The 18,592-nt window shown below is 32.0% G+C and overlaps 2 protein-coding genes and 1 long non-coding RNA gene across 3 annotated transcripts; 1 reads left to right on the forward strand and 2 right to left on the reverse strand.

The window, feature by feature from the left end:
• Positions 1 to 213: 213 nt before the first annotated feature.
• On the forward strand, positions 214 to 1,526 carry LOC108461421 (uncharacterized). Its single transcript, XM_017761265.2, has 2 exons — positions 214 to 382; positions 651 to 1,526. Exon 2 carries the CDS (start codon positions 652 to 654, stop codon positions 1,426 to 1,428), a length of 777 nt encoding a protein of 258 aa, XP_017616754.1. The 5' UTR covers positions 214 to 382; position 651; the 3' UTR covers positions 1,429 to 1,526.
• Positions 1,527 to 1,826: 300 nt separating this feature from the next.
• Positions 1,827 to 4,185, reverse strand: LOC108461422 (uncharacterized). The gene is made up of 6 exons (XM_017761266.2): positions 4,073 to 4,185; positions 3,631 to 3,728; positions 3,157 to 3,420; positions 2,677 to 3,055; positions 2,405 to 2,486; positions 1,827 to 2,332 (listed from the first exon to the last, which is right to left on the reverse strand). Exons 1-6 carry the CDS (start codon positions 4,096 to 4,098, stop codon positions 2,141 to 2,143), a joined length of 1,041 nt encoding a protein of 346 aa, XP_017616755.1. The 5' UTR covers positions 4,099 to 4,185; the 3' UTR covers positions 1,827 to 2,140.
• Positions 4,186 to 11,894: 7,709 nt separating this feature from the next.
• LOC128286620 (uncharacterized) lies at positions 11,895 to 13,867 on the reverse strand. Its single transcript, XR_008277240.1, has 2 exons — positions 13,777 to 13,867; positions 11,895 to 12,231 (listed from the first exon to the last, which is right to left on the reverse strand). It is a non-coding gene; the product is annotated as an uncharacterized LOC128286620 (long non-coding RNA).
• Between the last annotated feature and the right edge of the window lie 4,725 nt (positions 13,868 to 18,592).

Genomic DNA, 18,592 nt, shown 5'->3' on the forward strand with positions numbered 1-18,592 from the left:
CATTTTCTTGAGTCTTAAATGTTAGTTTGAATATGTCGTAAAGTAAAATTTATTTAAACAAATTAATTTTAAAACTCAATTAAATATTAAAATATTAGTACCGTTATATTTAATTATCAAAATATATAACCTTTACGAATACAAATATAATATTTATATATAAATACATGTATCAAATAATGTATTAAGCAAAATGATAATAAAGTTCCAGTGATTGGGTTTGAGAGGATGCAAAAGCGACGACGTTTGAGCGGCGTCTAAAGCGAAGTCCTACTTTTGTTTTGACTTCTAATCCTTTTCTTATCAGACTTCGATCTCTTTCTCTCTCTGCTCCCAACGATCCCTCCTTCCTTTTCTCTTCAAAATTCAGCCAACTTTTAAGGTAAAAATTTTCTACTTCTTTTTTATTTTCGTTCTCACGAATCCCTTAATTTTATGATTCCATTTTTCTACAAGTTCCAAATCTTTTTTCTTGGTTTTCATCTGTTTATCGGTCGATCTTTTTTTTTTGAATCCCCCCCCCCATGTTTTCTAAGATTCAATTCGTGTTTTATAGAAAATGAAATTGTGGGTTTTTTCGACTTATTAGTTGGTTACTTGGTTACAGTTTTTCTCTGTTGTTATCATTCTTACTTTTTTTTTTCTGTCAGTATGTGGGGTTTTGCTTCTAACGCCATTGCAAGCATTGGGTTAAAGAATTCAAAAGAGTCGAGTCGAGCTTGTTCCGAGTTTTCAGACGATGATGTATGTTCTAATGGTAGTAGAGATGAAGGGTTGGAATGTCCCATTTGTTGGGAATCTTTCAACATCGTTGAGAATGTTCCTTATGTTTTATGGTGCGGTCATACCCTTTGCCAAAACTGCATCTTGGGGCTTCAACCTGCTGTTTTGAAACTCCCCACTTCTCAATTCGAGATCCCTTTGTTCGTTTCTTGCCCATGGTGCCACTTGCTATCGCTCCGCCTTGTTTATAAAGGGAACCTCAAGTTCCCTAGCAAGAATTTCTTCCTTCTATGGATGATTGAGAGCTTGAATGGTGATAGATATGGTGTTGTGAGGAGAGCTTCGCCTGGGGATAATCAGTGTAATCTAATGCTGGGAAATCAAGCTAGCAGTGGTGTTGTTAGGAGGGAGTTATATGCTCATGGTTCTCAACAAATTCGGTCTGGAGATAATGGTGGCAGTAGTAACGTGGAGAGGCATCATCGTTTCTCACTTTATAAGTCGTTGTATTTCTTTGTTCACCTTACAACCAAGTTCCCATTGGTCATCATGCTCCTTATGATTGTTTTCTTTGCAATACCAGGGAGTGTTGTTATCTTATTACTTTACTTACTGGTGACGGTTGTTTTTGCTGTCCCGTCTTTGTTGGTGATGTACTTTGCATTCCCTATGTTGAATAGGTTGGTAAGAGAAATAGCCTCATGAGATGTTGCTTTCATACTTCGAAGGTCTAAGAGATTATGATTTCTAACGAAAACCTTTCAGATTAATATATTGTTTTCATGATGGAGTATGACTTGAAATGTCTCATAGGCTTTTTTTTTTTTGAAATTGTGGTCTTGTCCTTGAATTAGATGCCATTGAAGTGGCTGCTAACCTGTTGTACAAGCTTGAGTTCCCAAAAGAAAATAATGTGCAGTTTGTAGTGGTTATATCCTCTCTCTATCTCTCTCTTAATTGTCATAATTAATTTTTCTGCAATTTGATATAGATATTTCTCTGTTTTTGCTGCTTTGTATTGTTGCAAGCTTGATTCAGCAGTCAGGTAAATGGTTTTGCTGGTTGCCTAATTCTCATTGCAGCTTTTTTCACATTGGTTACTATCTTTTAACTGGTTTTTGATCATACAAGAATGAACAAACAACCCAATTTTTTGGTTTAGTTGTCATCTTGATGGTAACTTCAAAGAGAAAAGGGGAATGGGGGTATCCTGCCTTTTACTTGGGCTCATATCTAGTACTTCCATCTCATTAACAATTGAAATGGTTCTGCTTTCTAATTACTATCTCATTCTTGTCTTGTTACTTGAGATCTACTATGTAATGGAGACATGAAGGTGTTTTTCTACTGCAGAGAGTGCATAATGAACAAGATGGAGTGTTACTTAAAACTCAGGATGCTACATGATTTGGTACATTCAGCAGCAGAAGCATGCCCTTGGAACCTCTCCTGTTTTTCTAATTATATTTGCCTTTTCCTTTGCTTTAAGCTCATCTTTTTTCTGGCTGGCCTCTGCCTGTGCTCTTGCTCCAGCCACAGCTTGTTTGATATATTCCATTTCATTTTTAAATTTTAGTAATGCCCGTGCTCTCTTTCGCTCTAATCCACTCTGATGCCTCAAGAAATAAGCTATTAGTTTCTAAGAATTAGTTTGATTTAAGGAAAGGAAAATAAGTCTCACCTCTGTTCTGTCCAGCTTGTTCTTGGCTTTCTTCTTCTTCTTTTCCTCCCAGGCAAGTATAGTGCTATTCAACTTCTTATACCTGTAATCTATCTGTTAGGAAGTGGATGATATGATATTATTTGCTTCTGAATTTAAGTGGACAATTTTATGTTGCATGGCATTTGTTGTTTCAATGCAGTTTAGTTGCTTTCTTCCTTTAATAAATTGGTGCTGATTGGTTATTATTATTCAATACTACTTAATAAGTTAGCAATAAATACTCTATTTACCGTTCTTTGATCTTGGCCATCTCATCCTTCTCCCAATCCTCTGCTTTTGTCTGCTCTGTTTCTGGCCTTGGCTCTATGGTAGGAGGCTCCTCAGGTCTTCCTGCTGCAGTTCTAATGGCAGGATGATCAGGTTTTGGTGCTGTGCTTGCTGGTTTTATGGTGGAGACATCAGGTTTTAGTGCTGCACTTTCTGTTTGACTGGAAAGCATATCAGGTTTAGAAGAACTTCTTTGTTTCGTAACGCTAGTGTTGCCTAAGTAATCTGCAAAAGTAAGAGGTCTTTTAAGTGATGGAGCAGATTTAGTTTCGTTATCATCCATGCCATCAGGCACTGCCACTTTACTTTCTGCACTTCCTGATCCTTTTGTCGAACCCTTGCCTGTTAATATCTTTTGGTTAAACAGCAGCAGAAACTAGAAGTTCATAATACTCTTACAACATGGATATCAGAATTCGAATTCTCATGCTTTGAGTCTCTACCTGAGAATTGTTTGGATACAGTGCCAGGTTTCGATGTTGAAAATGACTTATCTTCCTTTCTGCTCTTATCTCTGGTCAAAGAGGGTCCAAGACCTGCACTGGTCTTCTTCTGGTCCTGGATGCTTGGTTCTGCAATTGAGTTAATGACATATGTAGCAGCTGCAGCTGCAACTGCAAGTACTTGCTCTGGTTTATGGTTTGAGTCGTCATTCCAACTTGTCATTTTGCCAGAAAATGGTTTTCCAAACCAGTTTTGAGTTCTCTCTGGCAAATCCAAAATTAACATCGGTTATAGTTTCCTCAACTTGTACATGATTTCTCTTGAAAACGATGATGCAGAAGGAATGTTCTTTTTGGTACAAAGAGGAACATCATTTAAAGTTCACCTTCAGGTTGAAAAGGCAAGGGAAAATGGATAATGTATAAAATATTTCCATGTTCTTTTAAGATTATCTGCTCATTAAGAACTTTTACCTGCTTTGAAAGATCGAGTTTTTTGTGGTGGCATCCGTTGGTTTCTAATACTGCTCGACTCCTCTGTTTTTCCATGTTCGGCACCAGAAAATCTCCCCCTGGCATAAACGATCAGTCAAATGGAAGCAGATTCCTAAAGATTTCAAAATCTTATACACAGTGAATAGTAAGTTCCCTGAACATATATAGTTTTAATTTTCTTTTACACAAGCTCATCTGCCACAGCTATATATATTTTTTTCTTGGTTAATGCATTTATTATGGATTAAGTTCTATAGAAGAAAATTAGTGCAATGCCTACATTTCCATATCTAAAACGAAAAAAAAGTGGAATTTAATAAGCCGTTTTGGATTTATGATGAATTCTCGACTTGTTAGTGAAATTAAAAACTCTATTGTCGGTGTATGAAAATCAAACCATCGAAAAGAAAATAGAATTTACCTCATCTGCTTCATAAAATTCTCCATTGCTTCGGATGAATTTCTTTGAATAAATCTTGGAACTTTTTTATTTATAGAGAAATGAATCAATGGTGGGCAATGGAGGGGACTGCTTTTATTTGAAAGGAGATATAATTGAGAAGGAAGAATTGTGATGGTTTGGTAATAGCATGCAAGCTTTGGATAATTTGGTTTGCATGCAAAGGTTGAGTTGGATATTTATAAAGAAACGTCTTATCTGTCTACATCCTTTTGATGTTAAATTTTAATGTGTTTGAAGCATTTTTAAGAAGGTTTCTTTCCTGAAAAGCAAATAAGGTTTGAGAAGAATCTTGTTTTGTTAAGCTAAAAATGATTCTACTTTATTTTTGTTGCTATAATTTCAGCTTACAAAGAAAGCTTCTCAGATATTGGGTGGCTGGAATTGAACCGGAATGATTGAACTTGTTAAAAGTCGGTTAAAGAACCATTTGGATCGGATTTTAGTTAGTTTAAATATTTATTTTTGTTTATTATTATTATTTTTAAATATAATTTGAATTTTTAACGGTTGAATCGAGAAGTCAATGTTAAAAAAAAATCACTTTCAGAATCAAATGTTGTTTTAATCCTCATTTATAATTTATAATTATCTTTTATTGAAATTTGATTCAAATAAATAACATTATTATTTAAATTAAAATTTACTAACAAAATATCAATAATGATTTTTTTATATTTTTATTGAAATGTAATATTAATGAATCTAAAATAAATATTTATTTTTCAAAATAATATTAGACACTAAAATACAATGCTATAACCAACCATGCGTAGTGTTGGATATAATTTACCTTGTCAAACACTCCGAATTTGTCGGTTTTTAGCAAATGATACTTTGCAAACTTTTATCGAAGAAGCCGGGCATCCTGCACCAACCACCATCTCATATAAAAAAACATTTTACAAGAAAGTAGGAGAAATTGTAAAAAAAAAAAAAAAAAAAACCTTTGCAACAAGAACAAATAAAGCATATACTCTAGCCATTTATTCAACCCACTATTCTATATACAAAAATATTGCAACTTGAAAGTTTTTCCAAAAAAGAAGAGATAAAAAAATATTAGTTGCATTCCAATGTCACCTCTTTGAAATATTCATCCCTAATTTACATAAGATGCATGACTTCTATAAGTTAAACATATTTATATATGGCAAGGCTACATACATGCATGCATGGTCCCTAGAGGGGTCTCTTCCCTTCCCTCCAAACCCTATCAATATATTCTTCACAGTCCAAAGTCAATTTTATAATGAAATTAATGGGAAATGGCAGTTGTGGACTTCGTCCTGGACACGATTGCAATATCATTGTCGCAGATGCCGAAGGCGTTACACTGCGGCTGCATTTTTTTAACTACAGTCTCGTTGCATTCTTCCCCTTCGAACCATGTATTTGGAATTAGCTACTGTATGATGATAGTACAGCTTATTTTATGAGTTCAGCTGAGTTCTTTACTTAGTTGTGAAGAGAGTTAGGCCCTGAGGGGGCAAGTCTCTTCTCCACACCATATCTTGGATCAATTTCATTCTGTTCGGGCCACGGTGGTAAGAAATGTCGGGATTTGTGGATTCTAAGTTGAAAACATGAAGAACGTTGCCATGGCAGTGGTTTCTTGGTGATGGAGTTTGGGCGGAGGGTCGAAGGAGGAGGAGGAGGAAGAAAAGAAATACAGAGATGGAAAGGCGGTAGCCGGACAGGGCGGATGGTTTGTTTTAAGATGAAGGGAAAAGCCCTTTTTGATTAAAGAAAGGGATTGTGAAATCATGGTAGGGGGTTCAAGGTTTAAATTTGAGGGTAGGATGCACATGAAATGATATAAATTGATTGAAGGGTGAAGGAAAAAGAAGTGTAGGTATAGATGAAAGGGGGCAAATTCCATTATTTGTCGTCAAATCAGTCGCGAAGTTTTGAAGGTGTAAGTGGGACAGTTGCAAAGGTCGTGAGTTCATAGGGACGTAAACCAACATTGAAAAATCAATGGTGAAAATAGGGAAACATGGAGCAGACAGGATCCGAACTTGCATTGATTGTACACTCACCAACTCTGTTATGTACTTCGGATTTATCGTAGTGTCGCATATAATATATATTATTTTATGTTATGAATATTTTATTAAGTGGATATGAATTAAGATTGAGATAAATTTTGATGTATTTTAATAGTAATCAGAAGCATTGTAGATGATTTTAATTGATCAATAAAATACACTCACTCTTTGTTATCTCATTCTCTTTGTTTTTTATTCTATTTTTTATTTTATAATATGTTCTCGGCATGATTCTTTTTTAATTGTTTTTCTTCGTAAGTCACAAAAATATCTCAAATTTTACTGTTGTCGATTGTCTCTTAGAACTGTTGCTATTTGAATTGAGGCCCGTGCACTATGGGTAATCTTAAAGCCTTTAACCACTCAGGTACACATAAATCTCTAAATTTTTTTATGCACTTTTATGAAAAAAAAAATTATATAATCCTTACGTGGATATGTTTTTCTCTTTTGTTGATTGATTTATGGTAAAATTATTTTTATGAAAAACAAAATTATTACTTTAAGGTTTCTTTTAAATTGAGATTCTTATATTAAATTATAGTATGCATGATATTTGGATGAATAAATTTTTTATAATTAAATTATTGTTATTAAATATGCTTGAAATTTGATTAAAATTTGATTTATTTATGTTGCTATAGTAGGTTTTATAATTAAATAATATATTTGATTAAAACATATTTAGTATGCAAATTTATGTTAATAAATAATGGGCATCGAAACCACCAAATATAAATTCCCAAGATAAAATAACATTAAATAGCAATAGAGAGAAGTAGAGTCAAATTCATAAGGACTGGTTATCCAATTGACTTTTTCTCGTGACTAAAATTATTGTCGCGGTACAGTTGTGCCCACAACCTGTGCGTTGCAAGCTGAAAAAAAAAAAAAGGTGTTTAAGTTGATAGAGCAAATAAAATAAGTATGTAAGGTAATAAAATGAAAAAAAATTCGAAATTTCAAAAATAAATTTAAGCAAATAAAATAAATGGGTAAATAAAATATTTTAAAACTTAGCCTTAGCCTCGGTACACCCTGAGCTTGAACCGATCCTTGAAAAAAGTTTTTCCTTCCAACCGATAAGTTAGTTATAACAATTGAGGACACCTCAAACCACTAGCTTTTCCTCTTGTAGATGGTTCTGGTACGACCTACAAATTAACCCTTGTCGAATTTCTAACTACGTGACACGTGCCCATAATTTAAGACTTCAGCAGCCTTGCAATCTAAAAAGCCCAACTCGAATCAACGACATCAACCGTGTGGGTCATTTAAATTTGGTTACTATCTCCCTTGACGGAATCCGACTAGCTTTTCTCACTTGGACACGGCAACTTGTTCGCGGGATTTTGAATACAACATGACTGACTCAACTTCCCAATTGTACGTCAAACGACTCTAACCCAACGCATGCTTTTTGAGTTGAAATCGAATCAACTTTAAGGGACGAATTTTTACTATCCCATATACCGGAGAGATAGTAAATACCAAATTACAAAGTATTTAGTGTGGGTTCATATCTCACAATTATTTTGTCGGAGCGATAACCGGACTAAGGCTAAAAGAGACTTAGTTAATCTTGAAATAAATCATGCTAGATGGAGTATGGAAGTGGCTTTTAATGGAAATTGTAGAAAGTGGACAGTGGAAAGGGGGAAGGGCTTGGAATGCAAAATAACCAAATTATTGAAATTGGGAAAAAAATTTTGGCAGAATGCAAAATGTATTCCGACGCAGAATTTGAAAAGAAAGAAAGGGATTCTTTTATATTCAAAGCCAAGTTTGTCCAATGGATATTGCCACCAGGTATTTATGCATACTTCTAATGCTAAAATTTAGTTAGATTTTTCCTAAACATTATCACTAGATAAATCAAAATTTAAAAATTAAATTTAAACTAAAGATAAAGTTTAAACTAATTATAGAAATTTTAACAATATAAAAAATAATTTGATCTTTATCCAACCATTTTTTTAATCTTCAACCCTTCAATCTTAATCCAACCAACTTTAAATCTTCACCCTTTCAATCTAGCCATCTTCTTTTTTTTTTTTGTTCCAATTTAGCCTCTCTTGATATGAATTTGAATTTCAGCACACTAACTTCATTCCTGATAAAAAAAACTCAAGTTTAGTAGCATCTTATTCGATAATTAGCCAAAAATATATACATTAAAAACATGAATTTATCTTCCCATTAATAACCAATGAATTTTATGGTTATTGAATTTGATTTAGTTTAAAGAATTGTTAAAGGTAGTAGTTTATATGTTTTATATTATTCCATGTGTTAATTATTTAGAGAAATGACATAAGCAATTGTAAATGAAAAGTTCTATGAGCATGAATGGTTGAATTTTGAATTAAATTTCATGCATGTTTATGATGATGATTATGAAAGAAAAAAATTGCTAGTTATTTATTATGTCATTTTTTTATGTTTGAGATGTGATATATTTAAATTAGGTTTTTTTTATACATGACCTAGCTGGTTATTCTTGGTAGTTAATTAATTATGCAAAACTCTTGTTAAAAGGGCTTTAAAAGTATTTTGAATTGATCTCATATTTCATTATAACTAAAAAAAATAACGAGTTATTTGTTCTACCAGTTTTGCTCCATTCTTGAAAGTGAATGTAGCAATTCATAACAATTATGAAAATTGGACTTATTGTCATTATTGACAAATAGAGAAGAAAAAGATGAATGATTCAAAATATTGCCAAATATTTATTCTTAGTACAGAATGTTCAATAATTTATATTAATTTATCATTCCTTGAAACAGATGATATCTATATAATTTTATTGGTCGAAATATTAAATATGCTTCAATTATTGTTTGAATTACTTTTGCAAATTCCTTGACGTGAATGTCGTAATAAATATAATAAATTTTATAATAATTTCTTTTAGATATTTGAAGATTCGGCATATTCTCGAAGCGAATATTGCATATAATTGTTTGAAAATTATATTTATGTTGTTGACTTAGTGGCATTATAAACTTCACATTGATTTAGACATTTCTAGTAGTAAATGTCACAATAATACTTATATATGAATACAAAGTAAAAGGAATGATAGTAAAAGTATCAATTTGTCACAATTTATATTGACATTATTAGTACAATCAAAATGCATGTTAAAGTAAAACAGAAGTTTATTGATACAAATACATTTGCTACTTTGCGTGACTGGTTATACTATTCTGAATCATATATGATGCGAAAATTAATCGAGAATTCATATGGACATTCATTAAAGAATCAGAAGATTCTTTAATTTAAAGAAAATTCTCATTTGTTGCTTGTTCTAATTGAAAATTGATTATTAGAAACTCACTAGCTAAAGTTGAGATTTAATGTCTTGCATTTCTAAAATGAATATGGGCCCATTCATCCACTATGTGGATGATTTTAATATTATATGATTTTGGTAGATGAATCTGCAAAATAATCACATATGTGTTATTAATTTGTAACCTTTCGTTTGCAAAATTACTTGTTTAAATAATTAATTTCAGATTATGCAATTAAGGCAATTCCTCTTGCTAATGCTGATGAGTTTATATCTCAGTCTCTTATTGATTGTTATATATGAGTTTGAAAAACTTTTGTAAAAGTTTGTTATTTATGCATCTAATGGTTTAGAGAAATTATTGATTGACGGCCTCTTATTAATATCTAAACAATTACTAATGATAACTAACCTTCCTATTTTAACATGAGATTATGTTGATTTACATGTTGTACACATCAAGCCAATAAGTTATAAATACTCCCCATTATAATTGATTTTTGGTTAAGAGATAAATATTTCCCATATTTGAATTTTTTTGTGTGTATATTTTCCAATTGCTCCACCACAACGCACAAAGATGAGTGAATTCTCAAAGGAAGTTGAGAATATATATTAATTACAAGTCTCCTTGTATTATTAGATGTTTTAAATGTTTTGAAGATTCAATTATGACATGATTTATGATTACTATTTTGATTTGATAGTTTTCCCGATATTAGGGGGAAGAAATAAAAGCTGAATCAAATAGCTACTTGTAATGAGTTATCATTATCTAGATCCTTATAGAGAGTAATTTGAACCAGAAGTTCACAAAGGATAACTCACTTTATTACAAGTCAGATGTATTCACAAACTTAATGAGAATAACCAAGTTTTATATAACTTCTAATATTTTGAATCAAAGCCCCAGTAGGACAATCAATTAGAATAAATAATAGATTAGTCAATTTCAAAGATAAAAATTCTTCTAGATGGTCATATAGTGGAGACGGGTACTCCAAAAGAGACCTAAGACATAATTAATAACTAAAACTGTAACGCCCCAAACCCGGTCCAGAAGTTAGGTCGAAATCTGGCGTGTCACAATGAAGTATTTTTCGAAAACCATGTTCTCATTGAAAACCCTTCTTACTACTCAAAACCTTTGGCCATTTTAAAACTTGTGAAACGTTAATTCCCTTAAAACCTTACTTGTTGCGGAAGCTTACTTTTAAACAGTTGCGGAAACCTGTTATTTTGAAAACCAGTTGTTGTTTTGAAAAATCGTGCCCTACTTCTAACAGATATTAAGCATACTAAATAAATTTCCCAAATAAAAAGTTAAGAAAATAAAGAGGCCTTAATACAACCCAAATCAAAAACCAAAGTGCTTAACTGAATAGACGAAATAGAAAAACATGTGTAGTTGTGTGGTCGTCTCTGTAACACCCCTAACCCCTATCCTTCACCGGAATAGGGTCATAAGGCATTATTAAGTTAAAACATAATCTCAAACGAACACATGCATATATATGTACAATTATTCACAAACGTAAGTCTCAAAGGTTAATTAAAATTATTACAAACTGAAGTACATTCTTAAACAATTACATATGAATTATATAATTAATCGAAAACACATGTCTTGAGAGTATTTAAAATTTAAAACTAAAATAACACATTTCTTAAAAGAGAACATTTCACTTCATAGGTTTACAAATAAATACGTCATTCTAATGTAATAAAATAAATATTTATACATATATGTATGTATAGATATATCACAATATGCACTCACTTTTAACATTTATTTATCAATTTCTATAATCATATGAAAAATGTAATATGCTTCTATATTCATAAACACTTGACAGATATTCAAAGCATTAAAATAAAATAAAATAAAATAAATAACAAGTTAAAAGTGTCATATGCGCATGACATAGTTTAATGCATAATTGTGCTACAAGGTTAATATCATATATTTTCTATCCTTTTTACAACCTGGCTTCACGATTTATAATAATAATTTCATAACTTAACAATGCACTACATGACCGATTATTCATGTTATTCCACAAGCCGAATATATATATGTATACAACAATTAATACATTAGGCTAAACGTGAACCACATACATTACCTGCCACTTAATAATCGAATTAAATAAACTAGATCACTACTACCCATCAATAAAATAATGCTGCACTTAATATACACATTATTAAACAATCTAAACATATTAAAACACACACACCGTACCCAAACTATTTTATCGCCGAATCCTTATATTGGGAGTCTCATACGTTTACTAGCTTTCATTAGTACCTTACCAACATTCGAATTCGTTAATACAGTCTAATAAAAAAAAAAAAAAACATGTAGATTGTGACTAAACATAATAAATGAATTCACATACATGTCGTATAATATTATGAAACACATACATAACATTTTAACAAGCTTATAGCCGATTTTATCATATCACATTCAAAATCAAGGACTAAGCTTGACTTATGATCACTAAGCACAGTTTACACACATATATATTCATGGCATAACAAATCTCAATCAAAATAAACTTTAACCACAACTAAACTAAAAACAAGTCAAGCAAGGTAATTAAGCCATTTTCGCATGACTAATTTACAACATTTCTCAAAATATTCAATCTCAAAGCTAGTCTATACATGCTATAATTTAAGTTTAGCTAAGAGATACCAAAATAGTTGATAGTGTGATGAGCTTGGCTGACAGTCCTCGAGCTTGCAGCTTGACTTCTAATCTATAGAAATAAAAACAATATACACAGTAAGCTATGATAGCTTAGTAAGCTATAAACAAACAAACAATCAAATAAAATTAGTCAATACAACTAAACAGAACCAAATTATTTTATCATACCACATATATATTCAACCGTTTATAAATACATATATTCATACTAAGTATGTATTTAAACATATAATAAATATTCCTCTTTTATATATATATTTATGTTATCACCTTGACCGAATATTTATATCACCAAAATTCATATAAATTGACTTTTAATCTTCATATCCGAATATATAATACATATTTAGTTCACATGCACAAACACGAACTCATGTGATTTATTATACTTCTACTTGCATATATTAACCATATAACCGAATTTGTACCTCATCACTTAATCACATACACGTAAGAACTATTATAACATGCTTGCTAGTCAATCACAAATAAATACACATATCAAATACACATATTTTTTTTTACTTACAAGATTTGTAACAAATAACCAAGGTGTTTACTTACCTTTGTTCAAATAAATAATAAATAAATTCTCACTTGATCTATAGTTTGTTTTACACATGTGTTCTCATTATACCTCTGCCTGATGAACCATTCGGAATTGGATGGAACACTCAGATAATCACACAAGTCGTACGCTACCAACGTCCTAGACGTGGTCTTACATGTAGTCATATATTGATGCCACTGTCCCAGACAGGGTCTTACTCGAAAACACATATCGAAACCACATATCGATGCCATGGTCTTACTCGCACACATATATCGGAATCCTATGTCATGACATATGTATCCTAACTATTCCTAAGGTTCATACGGGGCTTTCGGACGTCGTATCTCGGTCAAATTGAACTCGAAAGTGTGGTAGCCACATTATTCCACATTCGGCCATAGTACAATTAAATTCTAATATTCTATAACAGCATATAATTATAACATTAATTTAATGATAAACACGTCTATTTGCTTATAAACTTATCTCGGACGGTACAAAATGGAATCGGGCAGCTAGTCGACAACTTTTGTTTTTCCCCGATCCAAATTCGATTTCTTTAGTTCTTGATCTAAAAATATTCAAATTAAGCTCATTCAAACATATTTTCATTCAATTTAGTCTAAAAACACATATAGAGGTAAATTATCATTTTACCCCTAATGTTTACAATTTTTACAATTTAGTCCCTATTGCACAAAACACAAAATACACAAAATTTGGCTACATTCTAATTAGGCTGAATGCTCCCTATACATACAAGTCCATATTTTCCATCAATTTCATAATTTAGTCCCTTAAATTTTTATTTTTGCAATCAAGTCCTAATTACTCAAAATCATAAAAAATTCCAATATAAAATATATTAACCCAACACCTATCTTTCATATTTCACCATCAAACAATAAAAATCACAAGCTCTCATTAATGGCATAACTCAAAATATTCATCAAAATTAAAAATTTAAACATGGGTTTTGTAGTACTCGAAGCAACGATCTCAAAAACGTAAAAATTATAAAAAACCGAGCTAAACACATACCTTAATTGAACTTAAGAGATGACGAAACCCTAACTTCTTTTATTTCTTTTCTTTGTTTTAGCTTCGGCAAGAAAATAAAGAATGAACACATAAATGGCTTTGATTTTTTTTATTTCTTTATATTATAATAACATATATTATTGGTTTCCTAAATTAACCTTATTACATTTATAATAAAGCCATATAACATAAGCCCTTAGTCGTCCATTCAGTAAGTCAATGAACATAAAATGGCTTTCACTTTTATGCTTTATGATATATATATTATATCTTATTATATCTTATTACAAATTAAAGTTTAATTTACATATAACCTTAATGAAATAATATAAAATTATATAATTTTTGCCTACCACCGTCCCACTAGTAAATAAATGGGCTATTTATAACTTAAAGGCTTTCATTAATAAAGCCATTAACAATTAGGTCTCTTTTAGAAATAACCACTAAATTTTTATTTTACGCGATTAAGTCCTCTAATCAATCAAACACTCAAACAATAAAATTTAAGCACGAAAATTTCACAGATGTAAATTCACACAAAATAAACACAGAAAATAATTTTTAAATATTTTTCTAAATCAGATTCGTGGTCTCGAAACCACCGTTCTGATTAAGGTCTAAATCGAGGTGTTACAGTTTCTGAGTCCCTTTGCGACATCGATCCACCTAACGCTGGGGATTACCTACACAGTTAATAAATGAGGTGAGTTTATGAAAACTCAGTGTATAATCCCCTTACTAGAGTAATAGTCAGTATACAGAAACAGAAACAGTTTGGGCCAGAGCCCTTTAACAGTAACAGTACAGTCTAGTTCAAAGCATACGTGGGCCAAAACCCGTTCCAATATCATTTGGGTCACAGCCCATAACAAAATCAATTGGGCCTAGCCCATCTCAATAACAAAATAGAATGTGTGAATATATGGATGCATGCTATCCAATCTAACCCTGCACACCATCTTCGTCTAACCCAACATACCATTTGGGGATAGAATCGAACCATTCAGCCCTACACACTAAGTATGGGGATAAAATCAACCTATCCAACCCTACACACCAAATGGTACCGTAAAATGGCACATATCTGATATATGCAACATAGCTACCAGATAGTAGGCTAAAAGCCTTTCAGTCTCCCTTCACTTCACAACAATCCAACCCAATGCAATGCAACAGAATAATATGGCATGCTCGTAAGCAGATATCAAATCATAACATCATCATCACATCAGAACAGATACACATGCTTTAATTATCATGCTTTTACATACATCTTAGTATCAGATTAGAGTATAAGGGTCTAGGTAACGCTTACCGACCCTACAATCAGGTCACAGTTGACTTGGGCAACCCGTGCAACCTTGCAGAACATTTCAAACAATTTGGGCTCATACGCCCGTGTGGGCCAACACGACCCAAAATGGCCTTGCTTGTGTGGATCACACGACCTGGCCCAAGATCCCACAAGCCGGTGTGGCCCATTTAGCCCAAATCTAGATACGACTATGTGACCTATATAGCCCAGTCCAATAATTGTCACAAGTTGCAGATTCAATCCGTGTAGGGCCCACGAGCCCATTGGGCCCACATGGCCCATCTAGGCCTAACGTGACCCAGAACTACCTAAGTCGCGTGCGCGACATGACAAATCTATCTACATCCCACTTATCAGTGAAGTTTACACAAGCGGGCCCACGGGGCCCATTGAGGCCCAGAACAGCCCCAGTACACGAGAACGCTCGTGGCGGCCTCTACAGTCTATCGCCCATGACTTGTGGGCTTGGCTCGCCCCACATGCGTTCACACGCTCGTGAGGCCCCGAATGCCGAGGTTTCGACTTTTCAGCTTTTTTCGACTTCCAACAAAGAAGGGCGTAAATACACACCTCTTTATGAAAACGCACTGAAGTAGTCCACGATCCCATGTTAGCTTCCCGATGTGGGATTACTTTAAAAAATTCCTTGTTTTCTTATGACCATTTCAACAACAGAGTTCCAGTCCAACTCCATCTCCTACACAGCTCAAACAGCAAAATAAATATTCCTCTGCACATCCTAAGACTTGAACCTTAGACCTCACAATTACATAACATGCCACCTTGCCACTCCACCACATGGTCTTTTTGTGTCATATTTTATCCTTAATTAATTATAAGGTCTATAGGCCAAAGTCCAGGTTCCTTTAAAAGAAAAACCAAAATAAATTGCAAGAGCCAAGACTTGAACCCAGGCTCCCTTGCAACCTTAATGACGCCACAACCACTAGACCACAAGCTTTCTTGTGTCATTTATTTACCACAATAATTTAAAAGACCTTCATCCAAGCACCCAGGGTTTTATTCACTTAAAACCAAAATATTTTCTAAAGCCTAGGTTTGAACCCAAGATTTCTCCAACACTTCTCAGGGCTATTAACCACTAAAGCAGACATTTAATTGTGTCATTTCCTTGTACAATTAAATACTTCTATACCACCTCCTTACAGACCCATACTAAAGGCCCAATACTTCTATGTCCAAATTTAGGGCGTTACAAAAACTCTAAAAGAGATTTAGGTACTTGTAACTAAAGATTAAAATAGTGAAAATAAGAGATCTCGATAAGTTATGTCAATTCGAGAAAATGTCGAACCGATAATAAAACTGGTCGACAATGGTTTTGCATGCAATATTATTGTTGAAATACTGAAATAAAAGGAGAATCTTGAAGAAATCTATTGAGAAATATAGATATGAAATAAATTGTTCAAAATAGAAATACGCAACTCCAGTACAATTAAATTTATGGAGTTTTTAGACTAGTAGTCCAAATATCTAAATGTATAAAGCCAGTGAAGGCGCAAATGAAGTAGTTTTGCAAAAGTGGAATAAAAATATGAAGTTTTTCGCTAAGTCCTGACATTGATTATGAAAAGATTTAATATTCTTTTGTGATGACTGCAACAACCTTTAGATATATTATGAAATTGATAATCATAAAAGATTTAACTTGCGTCTAATGGTTGTTGTTACAACCTTTTATGAATCACTATATAGTAAAGTTTATATTAAAATCCTTGAAGGATTTAGAATGCTAGAAGTATATTAAAATTCTCAGGAAATTGTTCATTTATATGAATTGCAATAATTCGGACATATGTGGTAAATTTGACTTAGTGAATAGTAGTTGAAGGAGGATTATAAAATGATCCAAAATACCTATTTGTGTTTTTATAGAAGAATCATGATTAAAGTTTACTATGATTATTGTTGAAACTCCTTAAGAGATCAAAATATATTTCCCCAAAAGTTTTCCCCACTCATGACTTTCAAAAGAATGATGATATAAATACTTAGCAAATATATTCAAATAATCATTTGAAAAACTCGTATTCAAGATTGAATACGTAGAATATGAGAAATTATGTGATGGTTTCATGAGGGAGATTAAATATGCACTGTACTCTTTTTCTCTTAATCGAGGTTTTGTCCCATTAGGTTTTCCTAGTAAGGTTTTTAATGAGATAGCATATTATGTGTATTATAGATATGTGTACTCTTTTCCTTCACTAGAATTTTTTTCCATAAGTTTTTTATCTTAGTAAGGTTTTAACGAGACACATTATCTACAAATGGACTTCCTAGGGGGAGCGTTATAAATATTTTATTAAGTGGATATCCATCAAGATTAAGATAAGTTTTGATGTACTTAAAACTCTAATAGTAGTTAGAAGTAGAGTTCTATTTCATTTATACTTCTTATGTCTATAAATATAGACTTTAAAGAAGCATTATAAATGATTCGATTGATCAATAAAACACACTCTCTTTCTCTCCCATTCTCTTTGTTCTTTATTCTCTTTCTTTTATTTTATAATATTTTGAAGTTTTAATATTTTTTATGTATTTAAATGATTATATTCTTTTTCTTAATAAAACTCAATTTCCTTTTATAAAAAATTAAGTAACTTTTATAAAATTTAGATTTTTCATTTTCGTTAAAGGAAATTAAAGCTTGAACTCGACGTGACAACGATAAGTAACTACTATTTACTTATTGTATTCAACACTTTTGTTGAAAATTTGATGTTATTTAAAAATTAAGATAATTATCAAACACAATTAAAAAAATAAATGTTAAAAATTTTGATCTTCAATGATTTATCAAACAAACTATAAGATATTTAATTTGTTTTCATTTTAGAAAACACTTTTCATTTTCTTTTGAAAACTAAAAATACGTTTGGTAAATAGAAATAGAAATTTGTTTTCAATAATGAAAATAGTTAAAACGTGTTTGATAGTTATTTTTTTATGATAGAAGCATGAGAAATAAAATTAAAAAGATTCGAACTAGGGTACCAGATTTAATATTTGAAACCTTTACATTTTAGTCCTAATTTGAGTTGCCTCTTTGGTTTTTTGTGACTTCTTCTACTAGAATTGTTTCGTACTTGGTTCGTCTTTAGAGTTTTTGCAAGCTCGATTAAGGCTCAAAATTGATTATATATTGTTACATGAAAGTGTTTATAGCATGAATGATATTCAAATGTTTTAATTATGATTTATTTGACAGTAGTTGCTCTAGCAACGACTGTTGCATCCTGTAGTTTGGACCTGGTGATCGATCGGGCATGGGGTGTTATAGGATATCATTTACCTATGTCTCGGGCTATAAATTCCACTATTGTGAATGATGCTACATACTGTAGAAGTCGTATACCTAACACTCTAGCTTTCGGTTCGTTATTTATTTGAATTCAGGCTTTTACTTACATCAAAGGATATGAGTCACACATATATAGTCTGTCATCCACTCAGGATTTAGGTATGCCA

Source organism: Gossypium arboreum, chromosome 13, assembly GCF_025698485.1.
Source record: "Gossypium arboreum isolate Shixiya-1 chromosome 13, ASM2569848v2, whole genome shotgun sequence".
NCBI classification, from domain to species: domain Eukaryota; kingdom Viridiplantae; phylum Streptophyta; class Magnoliopsida; order Malvales; family Malvaceae; genus Gossypium; species Gossypium arboreum.

Bases quoted from the DNA above. Each gene is read 5' to 3' on its own strand.
- LOC108461421 (XM_017761265.2), top strand. From the start codon at position 652: ATGTGGGGTTTTGCTTCTAACGCCATTGCAAGCATTGGGTTAAAGAAT.
- LOC108461422 (XM_017761266.2), bottom strand. From the start codon at position 4,098: ATGGAGAATTTTATGAAGCAGATGAG. The intron at 3,729-4,072 runs GTAAATTCTATT...CGTTTATGCCAG, and splicing joins AATTTTATGAAGCAGATGAG to GGGGAGATTTTCTGGTGCCG. The intron at 3,421-3,630 runs GTAAAAGTTCTT...TGGATTTGCCAG, and splicing joins AACTCGATCTTTCAAAGCAG to AGAGAACTCAAAACTGGTTT.